The sequence below is a fragment of the Nilaparvata lugens genome, chromosome 3 (genome assembly GCF_014356525.2).
Source record: "Nilaparvata lugens isolate BPH chromosome 3, ASM1435652v1, whole genome shotgun sequence".
Taxonomy (NCBI): domain Eukaryota; kingdom Metazoa; phylum Arthropoda; class Insecta; order Hemiptera; family Delphacidae; genus Nilaparvata; species Nilaparvata lugens.
This window is the reverse complement of record NC_052506.1, coordinates 39,830,742-39,850,091: the sequence shown is the minus strand read 5'-3', so window position 1 is coordinate 39,850,091 and position 19,350 is coordinate 39,830,742. Positions and strand designations below refer to the sequence as shown.

General features: G+C 33.6%; 1 protein-coding gene across 4 annotated transcripts in view; it reads left to right on the top strand.

Moving 5' to 3' along the window:
- The window catches only part of LOC111051427 (U2 small nuclear ribonucleoprotein auxiliary factor 35 kDa subunit-related protein 1), a 97,155-nt gene that overhangs the window by 16,024 nt on the left and 61,781 nt on the right, over positions 1-19,350 (top strand). For 3 of the 4 annotated variants that reach the window (XR_005570762.1, XM_039423774.1, XM_039423776.1), the window contains exons 2-3: positions 18,219-18,310; positions 19,141-19,346. Coding sequence is in view for 3 of the 4 variants with exons in the window: in XM_039423774.1 (XP_039279708.1) it covers positions 18,219-18,310; positions 19,141-19,346 (298 nt within the window). In the remaining variant the exon portion in view is untranslated. Of the gene's footprint in view, positions 1-1,147; positions 1,203-18,218; positions 18,311-19,140; positions 19,347-19,350 lie in introns of all 4 variants that reach the window. The other variant, XM_039423775.1, reaches the window with a different exon arrangement.

The window sequence follows — 19,350 nt, the reverse complement described above, 5'->3', positions numbered from 1 at the left end:
AATTCTTTATTCTCCAAAAAAGATTAACAATACATTTGTATGTAAAAAATAAAAATACATTCCATTGGAGGCTCCTCTCCATGGGCACATGCCTGTGAGAGAGGAGCGAGTTGTCTAGTAGCATCCAATATACATAATCTTAAATTTAACTATTCATAGCTATGAAAAATATGACTATAAATACAATAAAAATAGAAAAAATTATTTAAGAAAAAATAGAACTAGTGTAATAAATAAAACAAAACTCAATCTGGAGTATAATTATGAATAAAAATAAAATAAACCAAAACTAAAAACGAAGTGGGAAGCATGGTGAGATCGACAAACAAAATAAAATCGTAAAAAAGATACAATAATTGTTGAAAACCTGCTTTTTTGACCAAGGATCGAGAACACTCACATCCAACAAGCATACTCATTCACCCATCAGTCACTCACCCTCAATGTTTAGGCAATATACAATTATTAGCCAAAAAAAGGTACAATCATCGGAAAGAGTAAGGTGATACTAAAATACCTTCCTGCTCCTCTGGGTTTAGGGAAGTCACCCAATCGTTGACTAATTTTTTATAGTGACTTATTCTCAAATTGACAGGATTTTTCAAATAGACGGGCAGTTTTTGAAAAAGGAAATGCATTTTATAATGTGACGAAGTGGAGGAGAAACTTCTAGTAAGTGTGGGGTTGACAATACCGATATTTACAGCTGTTCTTGTGTTATAATTGTGAATGATATTAGAAAATATAGCTACTTTGTGTTTGAATATATACAAGGTTAGGGCTCTTATGTATAATTTTTGTACATTTAATACCTTAAATTCTTCAAAGAGATAATCTGATGGATATGTTAGTGGTTTGCGTAAGGCGCTTTTCATTATAAGTTTCTGAACAGTTGATAAAGGAGATAATACCATACTGTAAGATGGACTGAATGTAAGCAAAATAAACTTGTTTTATTATAGTGGGTGTAAGGATTCCGCTTAATGATGCAAATACATAAATACATTTTCGGAGCCTATTTCTAAGGTAGTGTATATGATTGCTCCATTTCAGCCAACAATCAAATATCATGCCAAGGTATTTATATTCATATACTCGTTCAATACACTCACACTGACATTGTGTATAATTATTCTGTGCGCCACAGGTGTGTAATTTCAGTTCTAGACCGATTGGATCACCATTGGCTCTAATGGAAATAGGTAGGTATTTCGTCTTGCTGATATTGATGGTTAGTCGATTATCATCAAACCAGTCCTTCACAACACCCAATCCTACCTCAGCTGCGTGAAAAACCTCATCCCAGTTGTTTCCCTCAAAAAGCAACGCGGTATCGTCTGCATACAAATATATATGACTATTATCAATATTCACCTTACTCAGGTTATTTAAATAAATTAAAAACAGTATTGGGCCCAGAGTGCTACCCTGAATCACTCCAAAGTGGTTTTTCATTGGTGCACTCTCTTTGTCCAAGATAGAAACAACTTGACTCCTTCCACTAAAGTAGCTCTCAAACCACTGGAGAGAAGCACCCCGAACACCAATATACTTCAGTTTTTTTAAAAGAATATCCCTATCAATCGAATCGAAAGCTTTAGCTAAATCAATGAAGGTCAGAAGAACTTTCTTGTTAACAGAAATTAAATTATGTATTTGATTGGTTAAGAGGAAAAGGTTGTCATTAAGATTTTTGTCCTTTCTGAAACCAAATTGATTCTCGAATAGAATGTTATTATTTATCAAGTATTTCTCTAATTGATGCCTAACTGCTTTCTCGATGACTTTGGATATGACACTGACTAAATTGATAGGTCGGTAACTAACAAAATGACTTTTAGGGCCAGACTTATGTATGGGAACGACTTTTCCAACTTTTAAGTTTTCAGGGAAGACTCCTTGCAAAAAGCTACAATTAATGATATGAAGTAATGGTATTTTCAAAGAATTAATATTTTTCTTAATTAACGAAGCTGGAATTTTATCAATGCCCGGCACAGATCCTCCTTTAAGATCACCTATAATTCTTATTAATTCAACATCACAAACAAGCAACAGTTCAAAATGCAAATCCACACTGAAATCCGCATCATTTACTGGTCCTTCAGCAATATTGGGTATGGCCCCAGCAAGATTAGCACCTACATTTACATAATAATTGTTGAAATTATTAGCAACATTTACTATTTCACCAGGCTCCAAATTATCATTACCTCTATTGTTTAAAAAATGTTGAATAGGGAATCTGTCGGCATTTTTACCTAATCCAGTGATTTCTTTAATACTACTCCAAAGTTTTTTGCTATCACTGCCAGCATTGGCTACTTTATTTCGAAAATAAGTCTCTTTGGCTGTCTTTAATAACTTAGTGAGGTGATTTCTGTATTTTTTGAATTTTTCTCTTAAAGTAGCATTGAAAGGCTGTTGTTTTAATTTTTTGCTTAATTTATCTCTCTGACGGATGCATTTCAGTAAACCACTAGAGATCCATGGTTTAATTTTGAAGTTTTTAGATGAAATAATTTTAGTTTCTGTGGCCTGAAAAATAATTTGCTTGAGTTTGTTAATAAAAATTTCGCAACTGGAATTCACATCTGGTGTACTTGTTACATCGGACCAATCACAATTAGCAATGAGCTGAGAAACTAGATCTTCATCTAAAACTGTAACCCGTCGATTTTGATTAAATTGAGACTGTTCTTTATTATTTAACATTTGAATTTGGCATACGGTAAAATCATGATCAGTCATGCTGCATCTGATTATGGCTGACCTTATAGCATTAGTATTCTTTATATCAGTGAAAACATGATCAAGGAAGGCGGCTGTCGTGTCAGTAATCCTGGTAGGTACGTTTATGCAACTGACAAAGCCAGCAGCATAGAGCACATCCAGGTACCGCTCCGCCGTGTGATCAGGTATTTCACGAGGCAAAATACATCGACTATTCTTATTTAAAAATACATCATATCCTTCCATATTCACTGTCACGCAGCTATCATCAGTCCACGTTTCAGTAAGAACTATAATGTCAAATTTTTTATTGTAACTGTTCAGAATCACTATCAATTCATCTATATGTTTATTATAGCTTCTTATATTCAAGCTTAAAAAACTAATGCTCCCAATCTCACCCTGCTCCCCAGTAAAAAAATTAAACAAACTAAAATCTTCAAAAATGCTAGTATACACGTCTCTCATATCAACTAAATTATCAACGAAATCATCCATTAAGACGGAAAGAAAAAAAAAGTAAAATCGTTTGCCGCTCGCGTGTGCATACACGATTGAAAAATAAAATATAAAATGCTCACTTACAATCATGAAGTAGGCCTTAAGTAGGCCTACACACTCATAACATATAGCCAGTGATTGCGATACCCCAATCAAAGGAAAAATTTCTAAGGCGAAAAAGAGAATAAAAATAATAAGAATAAAATAACTCACATAGTAATGGGAGTACGAGGAATAGAATGCAAATGATTAATTTATTTTCAAAATAAAACATCAAATCATGTTTGAAACCTTGCAGAATTTTATACAACTGGTTTGAATAGGAGGGTTAAATGTCTTATTGAAATGTTGTATTTTAAAAATCTAAACTTACAATGCTTTATTCAGCTATGTGATACATTTGTTTATACATGAATGGTAAATCGAGTTATTCTTTATAGTTGAATGATTCAATGAATAAGCAGAAAGAAAAACAAAGAAGAATTCGGGTGCAATAATAGATTAGATAATTCTACAGGTACCTGTAGTAATGATAACGGTAGAGCTGCTTCAACAAACATTACTAGCGTTAAAGCCAGCGATCTTTGCTTAGGCAACTTATAACCAGCCAACTACGATATGACACGAGGCATTAAAAATTAAAAATGAAGATTAGGCAGATTATCATTTGTGTTAGTGTCACATTGGTAATATAAGAGTGTAGGCCTAAATGATATCATTTGAATTATTTACATCTATAAGTTTAGTAAAGATAGTTTTTATTTAAATATGTAGGTAATATAAGTAGATAATATGGATAAAGTAAGATTATACTGAATTATACATTCTTGTTTCAAGAAATTATTGCGGTGTGCTAGTAATTTTGAATTTATAGTAAGAACTTGTGTGAATGATAATAATGATGTAATATTATTATGATTAATATTATTATGAACACCTTTATGATTGTCTCCATAAAGGTGTTATTTATGGAAAAAGTGCATCTGAGGTATTCTTACTCCTTCTGAAGCCAAACTGAGCATTAGAGAGCAAGCTGTTCTCCTCCAAATAGCTCTGCAGTTGCATCTTGACACATTTTTCTAATAGCTTTGACACTACACTTAGCAGGGATATGGGCCTATAGTTGTTCATATTATCTTTACTACTAGACTTGTGAATCGGTATAACCTTGGCGACTTTCAGATCATCAAGAAATACACCAGTTTTCAGGCTCAGATTTATAAGGTGATTTAATGGGACCAATAGAATATCAATATCGTCTTTAATTAAACTTGTACTAATCCCATCAAAACCTGGGGCCGAGCCACCTCGAATATCTCCTACAATCTTTATTTATTTATTTATTAGAACAGTCACAAACACGGTATTTGGAAAAAGAGTCAGCTTTAAGAGCTGACTTTCGTGACTGGCTGTATTTGAAACTGTAAACTGGGATTGTTACACAAAGTGCCTTCATGAAGTTGTTCCTGTGAGGGGGGAGGTAACTCTGCAGCTAACTTACTTACTACTTTTGAAAAATATTCATTAAAAGCATCTGCCACCTCTACTATGCTCTCTTCTCTGTCATCCTCAATATTTTCAAGAAAAAGTTGTGTGGGGAGTTGCTATTTTTTACTTTAGTTCCATTGTACTCATTTATTATTTTCCAAAACGTTTTCGGGTTATTTGCATTATCAGTTAATTCTTTTTTGTAATAATCAATTTTAACATATTTCAAAGTTTGACTGAGTCTATTCCTGAATGAACGGAAATTATGAAGTAATTGCTGGTCGCCAGGGTTATTTCTAACTAGTTTACTCATCCTATCCCGTTTTCTAATTTCCATTATCAGCTCGGTAGTAATCCATGGCTTTAGTTTTTTGTGGCATGCGCGTGCTTTAAAAGACTTTTCAGCTTTCTGCTTTAACTGACAGATTATTCTCAGAAAGTGAGCACAGCAGGTGTTAGCCTCCTGTTGCATTGTTACCTGATCCCACGATTGTGCCTCAAGCAAGGATCGAAATTGTACCTTATTGAAATAAGTTTGGTGTGTGTGCATAGGTCTAGGTTCAACTTGTGGTTGGACTATTTTACATAAGACAGCCCAGTGGTCAGTTACATCAGATTTCAAGATTCCCGCGTTGACTGCGTTGCAGTCTGGATGCTTGACAAAAATGTGGTCGATGAATGACTGAGAATAGTCGGTAACTCGGTTAGGTAAATAAATGCCTTCAGTGAATCCGTTCGAGTACATAATATCCAATTTTCTGTCTTTATCATTATGCCCTCTGTTAACGGGTAAAGTGTCCATATTAATGTCACCTAAAAATAAATAAGATGTGTTTATTTTTTCAAGATTACAGTAAAATTTCTCTAGATCATTAAGGAACAAATCAGAGTTCATAGCTGGACTACGATAAATCGAAATGATAGAATAATTTCTATCATTCAACCTAAAATCTGTTTTCAAGCCAGATGCCTCACCTAATTTTATTTGATCTGTTTTACTGTTTAATTTGGAATCAATATAAACCACCGTACCGTCACTCCTATTCCATCCCGCAACCGTACTGAATACTTCGTATCTCTCTAATTGTGTTAAGATTTTGTCATTATCAATCCACGCTTCACTCAATGCAATGAGATCAAACTTTACCTTCAAACTCTCCAGAACAATCAAAGCCTTGTCTATGTTCTTATGATAGCTTTGTATATTAAAGTGAATTATTTTTAGACTATTCGCCCCTTCTCCCTCATAAAACTGTCTCACATTATCATGCTCATTGAAGTATTCGCACTTTACATGGCCAAACTCATCTAAACCTACATTGCCTCTGCTCTCCCCCATATAATGTTAGTACATGAAATAGAAATGTGTTTATATAAGGCTTAGGTAAAACCTGGATATGGAACGGATAGATTGTAGATAAGAAAAAATAAAGAGAAAAAAAATTATATCATATCATAAAAAAAGAGAGAAAAAAAATAGCTGACTGCTCAACCGTGCACAAATAATATAATAAACAATGTTTAATAACTCTTTTCGATGAAGAAGTGATAAATCTTTATAGCTTCCCATGTAAAATGAAGTGAAGTTATTATTAATTATTCATTCCAATGTATGATAGAACATGATATAATAAAATGTTCAAAACTCAAATTTCTAATCATTCTTGTGTGTGCTACAACTAAATAATAAAAATCATTCGCATAATAATCCACAGGCATACAAAGACATTCACACCCATTCATACTCATAAATGAAAGAGACAGGCAATAGTGGAGAAAGAAGTGCTGTAGAAGTCTACTTGAATTAGGAATTAGAATCTTTATCCGAGAATGATAAGATAATCCAGCTGTGAGGAAGACTGAATATTGAGTATCGAAAACTGATTTTTAAACTTCATACTTTGTACGGAATACGTAAATTGACACAATCTTGTTATCATAATGATAATCATTATCCTCTGATTCTTAGCTTATTTCTTTTATACTGTTTGAATCCTACACTCCTGCCTAAGTCAGTTATATTTTGTAACTCTGATTGAATAAACAATACCTATCTCATTCATTATCACTCTCTCGCTCCACCAGACAATTCTCACTCACCCCCCTCCCTCTCTCATTCACTCTTCCTCCATCCTTCCACAGATTCATTCAAGTCTAATAACAATGCCAATCTTTGGTATTTTTCCTAAATACAGTATACTGAATTTTATCAAATATATTGAATAATCATTCATTCACTCATATGCACATACTCATACTCATATTACACACACACACGAAAAAAAAATAATAACAATAAAAAGTAACTTAATGCTATAGTGTTCATCATTAAATTAGTCCAAGTTCATAGCACATTTATTTCAGTTTAATTTTTTTTCTGTGCTCAATTACTTCAAGTTGTCCTCACTCCTGATTACATAGACTCTGCCTGCATCCTCCTTCCTTACTTTGACCCAGCCGACCCGATCGGCCAACACGTGACGCACCACCTTCTCGCTCTGCGCCCTCTTAGCCATCGCGAATATCAATCATTTATTTCTTTCCAAAACATACATGAAAATGTACATGAAAAAGTCAAAAAACTAACTTAGAGCTAAAGAGAAATTAGTGACTGTATGAAATTCATTTTTTTACAGTAAACTCGTTTATACTGTAGCGTGCTAAATCCATCAAATATGCTCTGAGCAATTCCTTAAATTTTGATCTATCAGGTTCATGTCTTATGCAACCTGGGAGACAACCAATAAATTCTATTCCCATGTACATTGGACTTTGTTTATATTTTTCCTTATTGTGTTTCTTTATTGTAGAATTATTTTTATTTCTTGTGTTGTAATTATGTATATCTACTTGCCGTGGGAATCTAGATTTGTTAGTTTTTATATATAATATTGTCCTATAAATGTACAGGCTGTACACCGTCATGAACTTTAACTTACTGAAGAATGGCTTGCATGATTGCTCTCCATCAAGATTTAGAATTATTCTTATTGCTTCTTTTTGTAATAGGAGTATTTTATTTTAGTTTGAATTGAATTGAATTACTGCCTTTATTTTCGTAGAGAGCGAAGTTAGGGCGCAGTCAGCCCTCTCTTACACTTGACTCTCTATTACAAGATAACAATACAAAAAAATACAAATAATATGATAAAGAAAAAAATATTACAAACAATATGAAAAAAAAGTTTGAGATGCCTTGTTCCTCCATATATTTCAACTCCATATGAAATGTGGGAGTGGATCATTGCAAAGTACACTGCTTTTAACGTTTCTAAGTTCGAAATATTTGCTAGTCGTCTCAGCGCGAAAATTCCTGAGCTTAATTTTTTACATATTTTTTGAATGTGAACGGACCAACTAAGTGTGTTTTCAAGATATAGACATAAAAATTTGATTTTTTCCTTATTATTTACGAAATCAAGTTGTTTTACCTCTGAATTTCTACAAGTAAAAAGGAGGAACTTTGTTTTGTTATCATTAAGTAGCAGATGTCTATGATTTAGGTACTTTTTAGTTAATGATATAGAATTGTTACATTTAATTTCTGTTGTGTTCCAGTCCTTATCAGCAATGCACATACTTATATCGTCAGCATATAAGCATAATTTACCATTTTCAACTAAATCGCACATATATTTAGGCAACCCCCCCTAAGTAGCACAGAAACAAAAATGGACCTAACACCGATCCTTGTGGTACAAAATAGTTATTACATTTTAAGTTTGATCCAATATTGTACTGATTTTTATTGCTTGTATACTTTATATTTACATACTGTTGCTGTCCTTCTAGATATGACTTGATCCAGCTAAGCTCTTTACCTCTAATTCCGTAGTTTTGAAGTTTATTTAATAATAATTTATGATTCACCCTGTCAAATGCTTTGGTTAAATCCAGGAATGCTCCTACAGTATTTAATCCCTCATCTAAGTTTTCTTAAATGTTTTCTATGAACTCTATCAAAGCAGTAATGGTTGACCTGTTTTTTCTATAGCCATGTTGTTCTTTGTCAAGTATACCATTAGTTTAAAAAAAATCAATTAACTGAACTAGTACACACTTTTCAAATATTTTAGATAGGGCAGGTTGGATGGCCAAAGGTCTGTAGTTGAGAGGATCAGATGGATCTCCTTTCTTATATTATGCTGGTATTACTTTTGATATTTTCAATTCATTTGGGTACACTCCAGTTATAATTGAGGCATTGATTACGTGCAAAAGAGGTTTGATGAGTGATGACTTAGCATCCTTGATTATTTTTATTGGTATGTCATCATAGCCGGCTGACCACTTTGGTTTTATCGAATCTATTATTTTACTTGACTCCTTCTCTTCAATTGTATTAAATCTGAATGATAATTTTGTAACTTTTTCATTTTTCTCATCTGTTATGTCACTTTTGGTTAGATAAGGGATGACATGAGTGTCAACCATCCCTACAAAATCATTGTTTAGCATGTTGAAATTTTATACGGATCATCTATGTCTATACCATTCTCTTAAGTACAATATTTTTAATAACTTTCTTGTCCTTTTTGTTTGTTGTTTCATTGTTAACTATTTGCCATATTGTTCTGTTTACATTTGTTGATTTTTTTATTTTTGAGTCAATATAATTCTTTTTTTTGTAGAGGATAATTCTTTTCAGATGCTTTTTATGTGCTTTCATAGTTTTCTTTAAGTTTATATTACTCTGGTCTTTCCTGTATTGCTGATGCATTTCAATTAGCCTTCTATGTTCGTCGACAATCTCATTATCAATCCACTTATTACTAAATTGTTTCGCTCTGTTAAGTACAGTCTGTAGGTTTGAAAGTATAAACTCACATTTGATGATATATATTTATTTTAGTATCCAGTAAATAATCAGTATGCACTTTACAGCACTCCATAACTTCCAAGATGCACAGTGGTTGACCAAAACGTGCCCAAAAACAAGCGTAAGCTGGCAGTGCAGCCAACCTCATAATAATAGTTATAATGGATAATATAATAAGTAAATGGATACAAATACTATGTATATACATATATAATGGATAATATAATATAATAAGTAAATTGATACAAATACAATGTATATATCTGACACCTCCCCCCTTAATGAAGCTATGGCGAGAAGCGCACAGGAGGTTTTCTAAATCTAGTAGGCCTAGCCTGTGGTGTACAAACATCAGTAGAACATGGTATATTCTTAGTAACTGGTGTAGAATGAATAGCATTCTTGAAAAATTTTGAAAACAAAGTAGGGTCAGAAACATCAGTACTTGTAATAGTTTGCAATTGTTCAGAAGGAACCGGTGGTTGAGGTGCAACATGATTAGTATTATAGTAAACCTCAGAATCATTGGGTAAATCACATGAAAATTCCTTTAAATGAATGTTACAATCCTTCATTTGATTAGCATGTCTCTTAACTGATAAATTATCATCATTAGTAATAGTATACATAGAAGAACCAATTTTGTCATTCATAATGCCTGTACTCCATTTACCCTTATTATTGTAAATTCTGTACATAACTCTGTCATTCACATTAAAAATCTTATCTTTTACTGTATGTCATTGTATATCTTTTCTCTGAGTATCTTTGACTTTTTCTGTAACATTGGGTAGCATCAAATCTAGTCTAGTACGAATATTGCTTTTCATAAGTAAGTTACATGGGCTTTCTCCTGTAGAGGCATGTGGGGCCTTTCTATAATTCATCAAAAAATTATTTAATTTCAACCTTAAAGTAGAATTAACAATCATACCTTCGCAACATTTGAGTAAGCCTAATTTAACAGTTTGAACAAAACGTTCTGCTTGACCATTGGAAGCAGGAAAGAAAGGGGCACTGGTAATATGTTTTATACCATTGCTAGCACAAAAGTTTTGAAATTCACCAGAGGTAAATTGAGTACCATTATCTGATACTATTGTAACAGGCAAACCAAATCTAGCAAAAGAATCACGCAAATTTTCAATTGTTTCCTTGCTGGAAAGATTTTTCATTATGTACGTTTCAACCCACTTACTGTAACTATCAACAATTATCAGTAACCATAATCCTGGAGAAGGATTAGCAAAATCTATATGTAACCGTTGCCATGGGCCTGAAGGAAATTGCCATGGATGGAAGTTCACATTGGATAGTTGTTTGGAATGTTGAACACAATGTATGCAATTCTTGGTAATAAGTTCAATGTCAGAATCAATATTCGGCCAATACACATAGCTGCGTGCAAGACCTTTCATTTTTACAATACCCAGATGTCCTTGGTGTAATTCATCAAGTACTTTTGTCTGTAAGGTTTTTGGAATCATAACTCTTAAGCCTTTCATAATACAACCCTGTTCAACAGAATATTCAGTAATATTTCTTGCATAGTCACAATCTTCAGTACCTGAAACTTGTCTAAGTAATTTACACATATCTGGATCTTTTTTAGTTTCATAAGCAATTTGTTGCCGCGTCACTGGTAGAATATTGATTTGATTCATTTGCACAACTTGGACCTCATCAATAGCCCTATCATTAACTTGTTCAAACGGAAAACGTGAGCAAAAATCTGCATTCATGTGTTCAGTAGTTTTACGATATTGGATAGTGTATTCGAACCCTTGTAAAAATAATGAGTACCATAATGTAGTAAACGAGTAGCACTAATTGATGGAGTGGCAGCATGAGCATTAAAAATGCTTTGGAATGGTTTGTGGGTCAGTCAGTAGAGTAAAATGCCGACCATACAGGTAATTGAAAAACTTTTTCACCCCCCAATAAATCGACAATGCCTCCTTATCTAATTGTGAATAATGTTTCTCAGCTGAAGTGAGACATCTGCTTGCAAAAACTATTGGCTTTTCGACACCATCTTTATCTATACATGAAAGGACCGCGCCCAAGGCATACTTACTTGCATCTGTTGCAACAATTAAGGGTTTTGTAACATCAAAATGTGCAAGGGTTAGCTTCTTTCCAATATTATTCTTGATTGTTTGAAAAGCAGTTTCACACTCTGGTGACCACGAAAATTCAACATTTTTTTTTAATAAATTGTATAAAGGTGAGAGAAAACGTGCCATGTTCAGTATGGAATAATTTGTAACAAAGCCTAGGAAAGACTAGTTTTGCATTTTTCACAACCGCAATCTTATCATCAGTTTTGTGTATTCCATACTCATCAATCTTAAAGCCTAAGTAAGTAATTTCAGATTTCAGTATTTCACATTTTTCCCACTTGAGTCTGATTCCATTTTCACGACCCATAGTAAAGAAAGAATTTAAGCGCTTCATATGAGTGGAAAAATCAGGTGAAGCAATTTTTACATCATCATAAAAAATTTGTAAGCCCTCAATCCTATTGAACAGTGTATTCAAATGACGTTGCCATTCAGCAGGTGCATTATTTACACCATACATCATGCGGTTAACTTGATACAAACCGGTGTATTAATAGTAAGGAGTTTAGCTGTATTTTCAGTAACTGGCATAAATGCATGTAAGCTTCCCGAATATCAAACTTTGAAAAATTTTTACAACCCCCTGATTTTGCTAAAATTTCTTCCATGTTTGGAATAGGGTAGTCATGTGCTTGAGTAGCCTACATTTATTCACAGTTACCTTATAGTCACCCCACAATCGAATACTACCATCAGGTTTAACAATTGGTATTATAGGAGTAGCCCATTCTGAATATTTACATTTAGTAAGTATGCCTAACTTTTCTAGGCGATCAATCTCTGCGTTCACTCTATCTATCAGTGCAAAAGGTACCGGTCTAGCTTTCTTGAATTGTGGTACACTATCAGGTTTCAATGTAATATCTACTTGACAATATTTCAGCTTACCTAGTTCTTTTTTAAAAATGTCATCAAAGTCGGAAATTAAATTATTGATTTGGAGTGTTTCACTTGTATCAGCTGTAGTGTTTCTTATAGGTAAGGTATTAGTAATATTAGAACTTTTTATGTCAGACCAATTGAAATGTAATTTGAAAAACCAATCTCTACCAAGTACTGTATCGAAATCGCCGTCAACTACAAATAGCCTACCAGTAAAACATTGACCATCATAAGTAACTTTTACATCAAAATATTGTTTGATAAGAATACTTTTATCATATGTAACTGAGTTCAAATATGGTTTCAAATCTTTGTAAGAAACGTTCAAATTTAGTTTATGTAATGTAATTTTTGAAATTATACTATGAGAAGCTCCTGTATCAATTTCCATCTGTAAATTTCCATTCTCAATCTTGACAGTAACTATTATTTTGTCATGAGGACCCCCTATTGTAAGGACTGATTTGTAAATTATCAGTATCATTGGAGCTTTGAAGATCTGAATTGGAACTTTGAGGATATGAAGCAATCTGCAATGACTTTGCATTCAAGTTTCTATTACTATGAGAATAGTTAATCTTACCGTTCATGTTAGGTCTACCAATACTTATTGCATTTGGATTAATCCTACAGACTTTAGAAATATGTCCTTTTTTTCCACAAAAGTTACAGTTAGCATTTACAAATCTACAAGTAGTTGCAATGTGTGAATCATTTCCACATCGAAAACATATCAACTTGTTATCGGTAGTCAAGTCTGTATTATGTACATGATTTGGAAATGTTAATTTTGAATTGTTATCTTTTGATTTACTTGGCCAATTTGATATATTATGACTATCGGACTTACCCCTTTTGTCAGTCACATTAATCTTATTTACATTAACATGACTCTCATTCAGTAGTGTAACGCCCATATTAGCTTGTTCGTCTGCAAAAGCTTTTTCATAAACGGCTGTATAGGTTAGGTCCTTGGTTCGAAGAAAATAGTTCTGAGTTCCTTTGTCCTTGATACTAAAAATGATTTGGTCACGAAGTTCCTCTTTAAGACAATATTCACCTTCGAATCCGCATGTTGCTGATAGTTTTTTTCAAATCCGAAGTGAAATCTAGAAATGACTCATGAAGTCCTTGCACTCGAGATCAGAATCTTTGTCATTCAATACTAATAACAGGAGTTGGAGAGAGAAACGGCTTCAAAATATTGATAGCTTCTGTAAATGTTAACTCAGTAGGTCTTTTTGGCAATGCCAATGTACGTAATTTTGTGTAAGTTTCAGGTCCAATACACGTAATGAAAAACCAAACCTTTTTATCTGCACTAATGTTGTAGATGTCTGTGTGACATTCAAACCGTTCCAAGTATGAATCAAAATTTTCTATTTCGTTATTAAAGTGTTCAAATGGTTGAATAAATGTAGAGTTCATCGTGGAATTTTCTGAAGTATTCTGAGACATCTTTGGAAAATTTTAATTGCATTGACTTACGTATAGCATATAGGTTATATCCAGGAAGTATTTTGTAGTTTTATCCAGTAGTATTTTGAATCCCATCCCCGTCGCCAATTGTTAAGTACGGTCTGTAGGTTTGTACATTTGATGATATATATTTATTTTAGTATTCAGTAAATAATCAGTATGCACTTTACAGCACTCCATAACTTCCAAGATGCACAGTGGTTGACCAAAACGCGCCCAAAAACAATCATAAGCTGGCAGTGCAGCCAACCTCATAATAATAGTTATAATGGATAATATAATAAGTAAATGTATACAAATACAATGTATATAAATATATAGACTAATGGATAATATAATATAAGTAAATCGATACAAATACAATGTATATATCTGTTACTATTCTACCAAACGGAAAGTGAAGATCAAAATAATATTTGAGCAAATTGTGAAAGTATGAAAATTTGTTTTCTACAGGACTCTGATAAAGTTCAGTCCAATCCAATTTATCTAGATCATTTATAAAGCGCTGAATTTGGGACTTCCCAAACTTCCTACCCATTGTTTTAGTCTTTAAACCTTCACACTTATTATTTGTGTTTAAAATATGGAAAATTTGTCCATTGTGGTCTGATAGAGCTGTTATCAAACATTCCACTTTAATAGAAGTTTTGTTGAGACTGGTAATGAAATTGTCGATTGCTGATTTACAAGTTTCAGTTATTCTTCTTCTTCTTCTTCTTCTTCTTTCAAGGATTAGGCGTACACACCTGTTCCGGTTTCAAAGGATATAACTATTTACTCTACCATCTTTTCAGAGGTCTGCCAATATCCCTTCTACCATAGGGTCTATATTTCATGACAGCCTTTGGTATCCTAGTATCTGGCATTCGTTCCACATGGTTTTTCCAGTTCAATCTGTCTATTTCAAGTTGTGCAGCTAATGTTGATATTCCTAACTCATTTCTAATGTCATCATTGCGGAATCTGTCTAACTTTGTACAACCTTTCACACTTTGAAGAAAACGCATCTCTGCAGCTTGAACTCTGCTTAATGTTTTCTTCTTGTTAACCCAAGTTTCTGCTCCATACAATAATGTTGGTACCGCCATCACTTTATAAAATTTTAATTGTGTCTCCTTCCTTGTTCTGTTATTTGTCGCACGTTTGAAGCTGCTCCTCCGTGCCAAGTCGTATGAGACTGACCAATCAACGGCGCCGTTGATGAAGTCAATGGATAGTCGTCAATGGTTATTGCATCAACATCGTCATTAATCTCCATTCGTTTAGAAGGAACGTATTTTTCAGCAGTCGTTCTTCTGGTCATGCGATTAGCAATAATTCCACTATCGCTAGTCACAAGGTCACATAAAATCTTTCCCATGAAATGCTTACCACTCTTCGAGTAATGTAAGCCCTTTTTTGTGAAATGGTGTCTCTGCATGTCCCTATTGACCTCTGTATAAATCACTTTTGATGCCCCACAGTAAGACGATATTCTACCCGAGATACATATGTTTGCAAAATGTATGTCATCGTTGAATTGAGGTCTATTGGAATAGCTTCCTTCGTCTCGGTGTTAGTGACTGGTTCAAGTAGATTTTGTGATTTCTACTCATGTTTATGTTGTTAGTAGTGAAGCTCTTACACAACTTTCTCTTCGACAGTAGAGCAGCATCCTTAACACCTCGCTGGACAAATTTAACAATTATTCCCACAGGCATATTTATATTTTTATTTTTTGGCAGCCGATGGTACGCGTCGATCGATGTATGATCCAACGCCACGTCCAGAGCTTTACCAATCTCCACCACCCTATCATAACAGTTCTCTCCCTCGGTTTCTGGTACCCCAAATACTTCTATCGTATTTCGTCGGCTATACTGTTCTTGGTCATCCTGTTTGAACTCCCACTCGAGAAGTCTGCTATTCAATTTAATATTCTCACTGACCAGAGCATTGATCTGACGTTGCTGCTTGGCGATTTAAGCAGAATTGGCCTCCAGTTTTTCCAGAATGGCTGCTATCTCTGAACTAAGTTTTCCCAGCAGTTCATCTTTCAGAACAGATAGTAGTTCAGTCATTTCTCCCAGCGTTACTGGCTCACCACTTTGCGAAGATGAAGTTGAAGATTTAGCGTGCTTAACGGGGGTCTAGTCTGATTCATATCTCTGCCGACGCAACACACCAACACACTTCGCGCAATGCCAGTCCTCGCCTTGCAAAACCTCTAAATCGGGGTCTTTGAGGTCGACACACTTAGCATGAAACATATTATTACAGTTCACGCAGTTACTTTTCGATTTGGCGGTACAGTTCACCGGGTTATTACAAATACCACATGAACTCATTTTGATTTAGATAAACAAAAAGCACTTTTCTATTCGTACGGGTCACCCGATATTTAAACAAACGAGTCTCACAATTGAATTATTGCACGGTTGTACAGAATGTTTTTAACAATTCATCACAGTTCACTTTCAAGTCAAAACCGAATCGACAAACAAATAAGATGAGAGCTCCAATGAATCAACCGTTCTCAACGAGCTCCGAGCTGATACTGGATTCATAAATCTGCTAACTAGAGTAATTGAAGAAGCAAAAAAAAAAACATAAAAAAAACAATATTTCTCTCACATGCTTGGAGATTTGAGAGATGCAAAACAGACATGGAAGATAAGAGAAGATATAAGAGAAATAACTGAAGTTCAGAGACCAAAAATGCAGATTAACAACTAAATGTACTAGGAAGAGAGTTGAAACTGGGAGAGGATGATGAAGATCTTGTAAAATTTTTCAACAAATTCTTATAAAATATTGGATCTGAACTGGCACAAAATATATTGAAAAAGCAACAACCTGCAGATGAACCTACATTTACTAATGCTAGAGTATGTGAATCAATATTTTTTACTCCAGTAAATGCAGTTAAGAACTGTATTACTTTAACTGGAAGACATCATATAGAAAACATAATCTCAAACAATATGTGAGCTCACTTACCCAACGTATTTGCAGTTTGTACCCCCACCCAGAATCTATTACTACTACTACTACTAACACCTACTCTAGTACATGGGTTTCCCATAGTTGAGTAGGTTAATTTCCAATAGAATTTTATTCCATATTTTTTATAGACATATTGTATTGTATTTTAGATATTTTGTACTTCTTATGTCTTAATTGCGTGTTTGTATTTTTTTTAAGGAAATAAACTCATTTTATTTATTTATATAGAATTTTCTGATCCTTGTCTTATTTTTTTGTGTTTATTACGATGTGACTATGATGACTATTAACGTTTATTGTTATATTTTAAATTGTTTTATATAATTGTTGACTATGTCTTGCATTTTTGTTAAAGTGTTCTGACAATAAATTAATATTGAATCTTTATATGTTGAGATCTGTTTTATCAGAGATTTTTTTCTAATTAAGGTTTCAATGTATCATCCTTTCTTATTAGTGCGTTTTACTGGACTTTTAGAAACAAATTGTTTGGTCCTAGGCGAAGAGTCAACAAATCAATTTTATCACCTGTTCAAACTTAGAATTTCATACCAAAATTTAGTATACTTTTTGTTTACATTATTGTGTATTATATTGCTTAAGATCTAAATGGTAAAATTTCATTCAGGCCTTAGTTGAATTTGAATATGTAAATTTATAAATTACCTACTGTGTAATATTGTGACTCTTACGTTTTAGTATATTTTGGCAGCGCTTTCTTATAATATATTGGCAAGACTCGCCTGTTATCCTTCACTGTGAGAAGCCAAATTTATGCTATGCTCAGAGTGTACGAGGAAGATTAAATATCAATTTACTCAATATGGGAAGGATTAGTTTTATTTTTTCTGTACAACACATTTTGTTTATTTAACCTTGTTTCATTTTAACTGTAAATTTTGAACGTAATAAATCCAGAAGTGCCAAACGCTTGAACTTGAGCTATGTTCTTCTAAAATCACGTGTGTTCAAAGTACTCAACTCTTGGCTTGTATTACATTTTCCACTAGTGGGTAACCGGAAAGCAATCATTAGCGGCCGAGTCTAAAGCACGCTGAGCTATTAGGATTGGCTACCGGGCTGGCGAACCGAGTGAGATACCTGTAGTTGGGTCGCCAAATTTGGTGGAAAATACAGGAGAGAAATATAATATCTACTATTAGTTTTAGTTATTACTTTAAATAATTTACCCTTTGTTGCCACAGGCATAAAGAATGGAGGAAAATTGCAAAAAAGATGAGGAGAAAGCGAATTCGCAGTGAAATTGCACACGAGAGGGATAGACTTCTGCTATTGGGTATGTAAATTATTTATATTGATTAACAAAAATATTCTGATCACTGTTGGTAAAATTATTTAAATGTGTTGATCTGTTAAAGCTATACTTTGATGCTATGTTGAAATAGATGCTAATTGCTTAAACTTTTGAAAGATCTTTGTTTAGTACATATATTTGCAGTATGTGTTTTAAATAGTATATAGAGCTATGAAAAGCGCTAGTGGAATTATTTTTTCAACTCCAAAATTTTTTACCAGTACACCATGTTTAAATGGCAATAATCTGTGGAGATTATTCAGAATAACTGAGACAAATGGAAATGGAAATATTTCATGTTCTTGGATCCTTCAATAAAAATTTCAAAGTACAATATTCGTATTCGAATTCCAACATTTCCATTTTACGTTAGAACTTTCTTGGTTTTCATATGTATAATGTTATCCTATTAGTCACAGACATTGTCTATTGTTGTATTTGCAATATGTTCTATTGTTGTTCTATTGCAATATTCCTACTTATCAAATACTCTTACAAGTCTCTGGAGAATTGCTCCTTATTTGCAGCACGGATAGCACATAAACTGGTTCAAATCCGCTAGTATTTTGCAACAATTTGATCATTTAAAATATTGAATTTGAACAAAATTTGAATTCAACAATATTTTTCTGTTAACATTCATGCAAGCTCATTTCATCAGTCGAAATTTTGTCCTCCCATTACTATGTTATGTTAATAACATTAATATGTTAATCCCATTATTATGTTAATCTATTTCAGAAGAACAAGCTCGAGTCAGGTCTATTTTACTATGTTATGATGATCGCTCAAATTGTGTTAATCTATTTTAGAAGAAGTAACTCGAGCCAAGTCTCCATCTCATATCCAGTGGTTGGAAGAGCAAGCGGCATTGGAAGAGTTCGCTAGGCAGGAAGAGGCGAGATTGTCGAGGGAGAGACACTTGAAATGGCAAGCTGACGAGTTGGAGGCGCAACAGCGGTGGAAGGAGCAGCAGATCCGATTGGCTGAGGCCAACGCAGAAAAGGAAAAACACAAGGTTT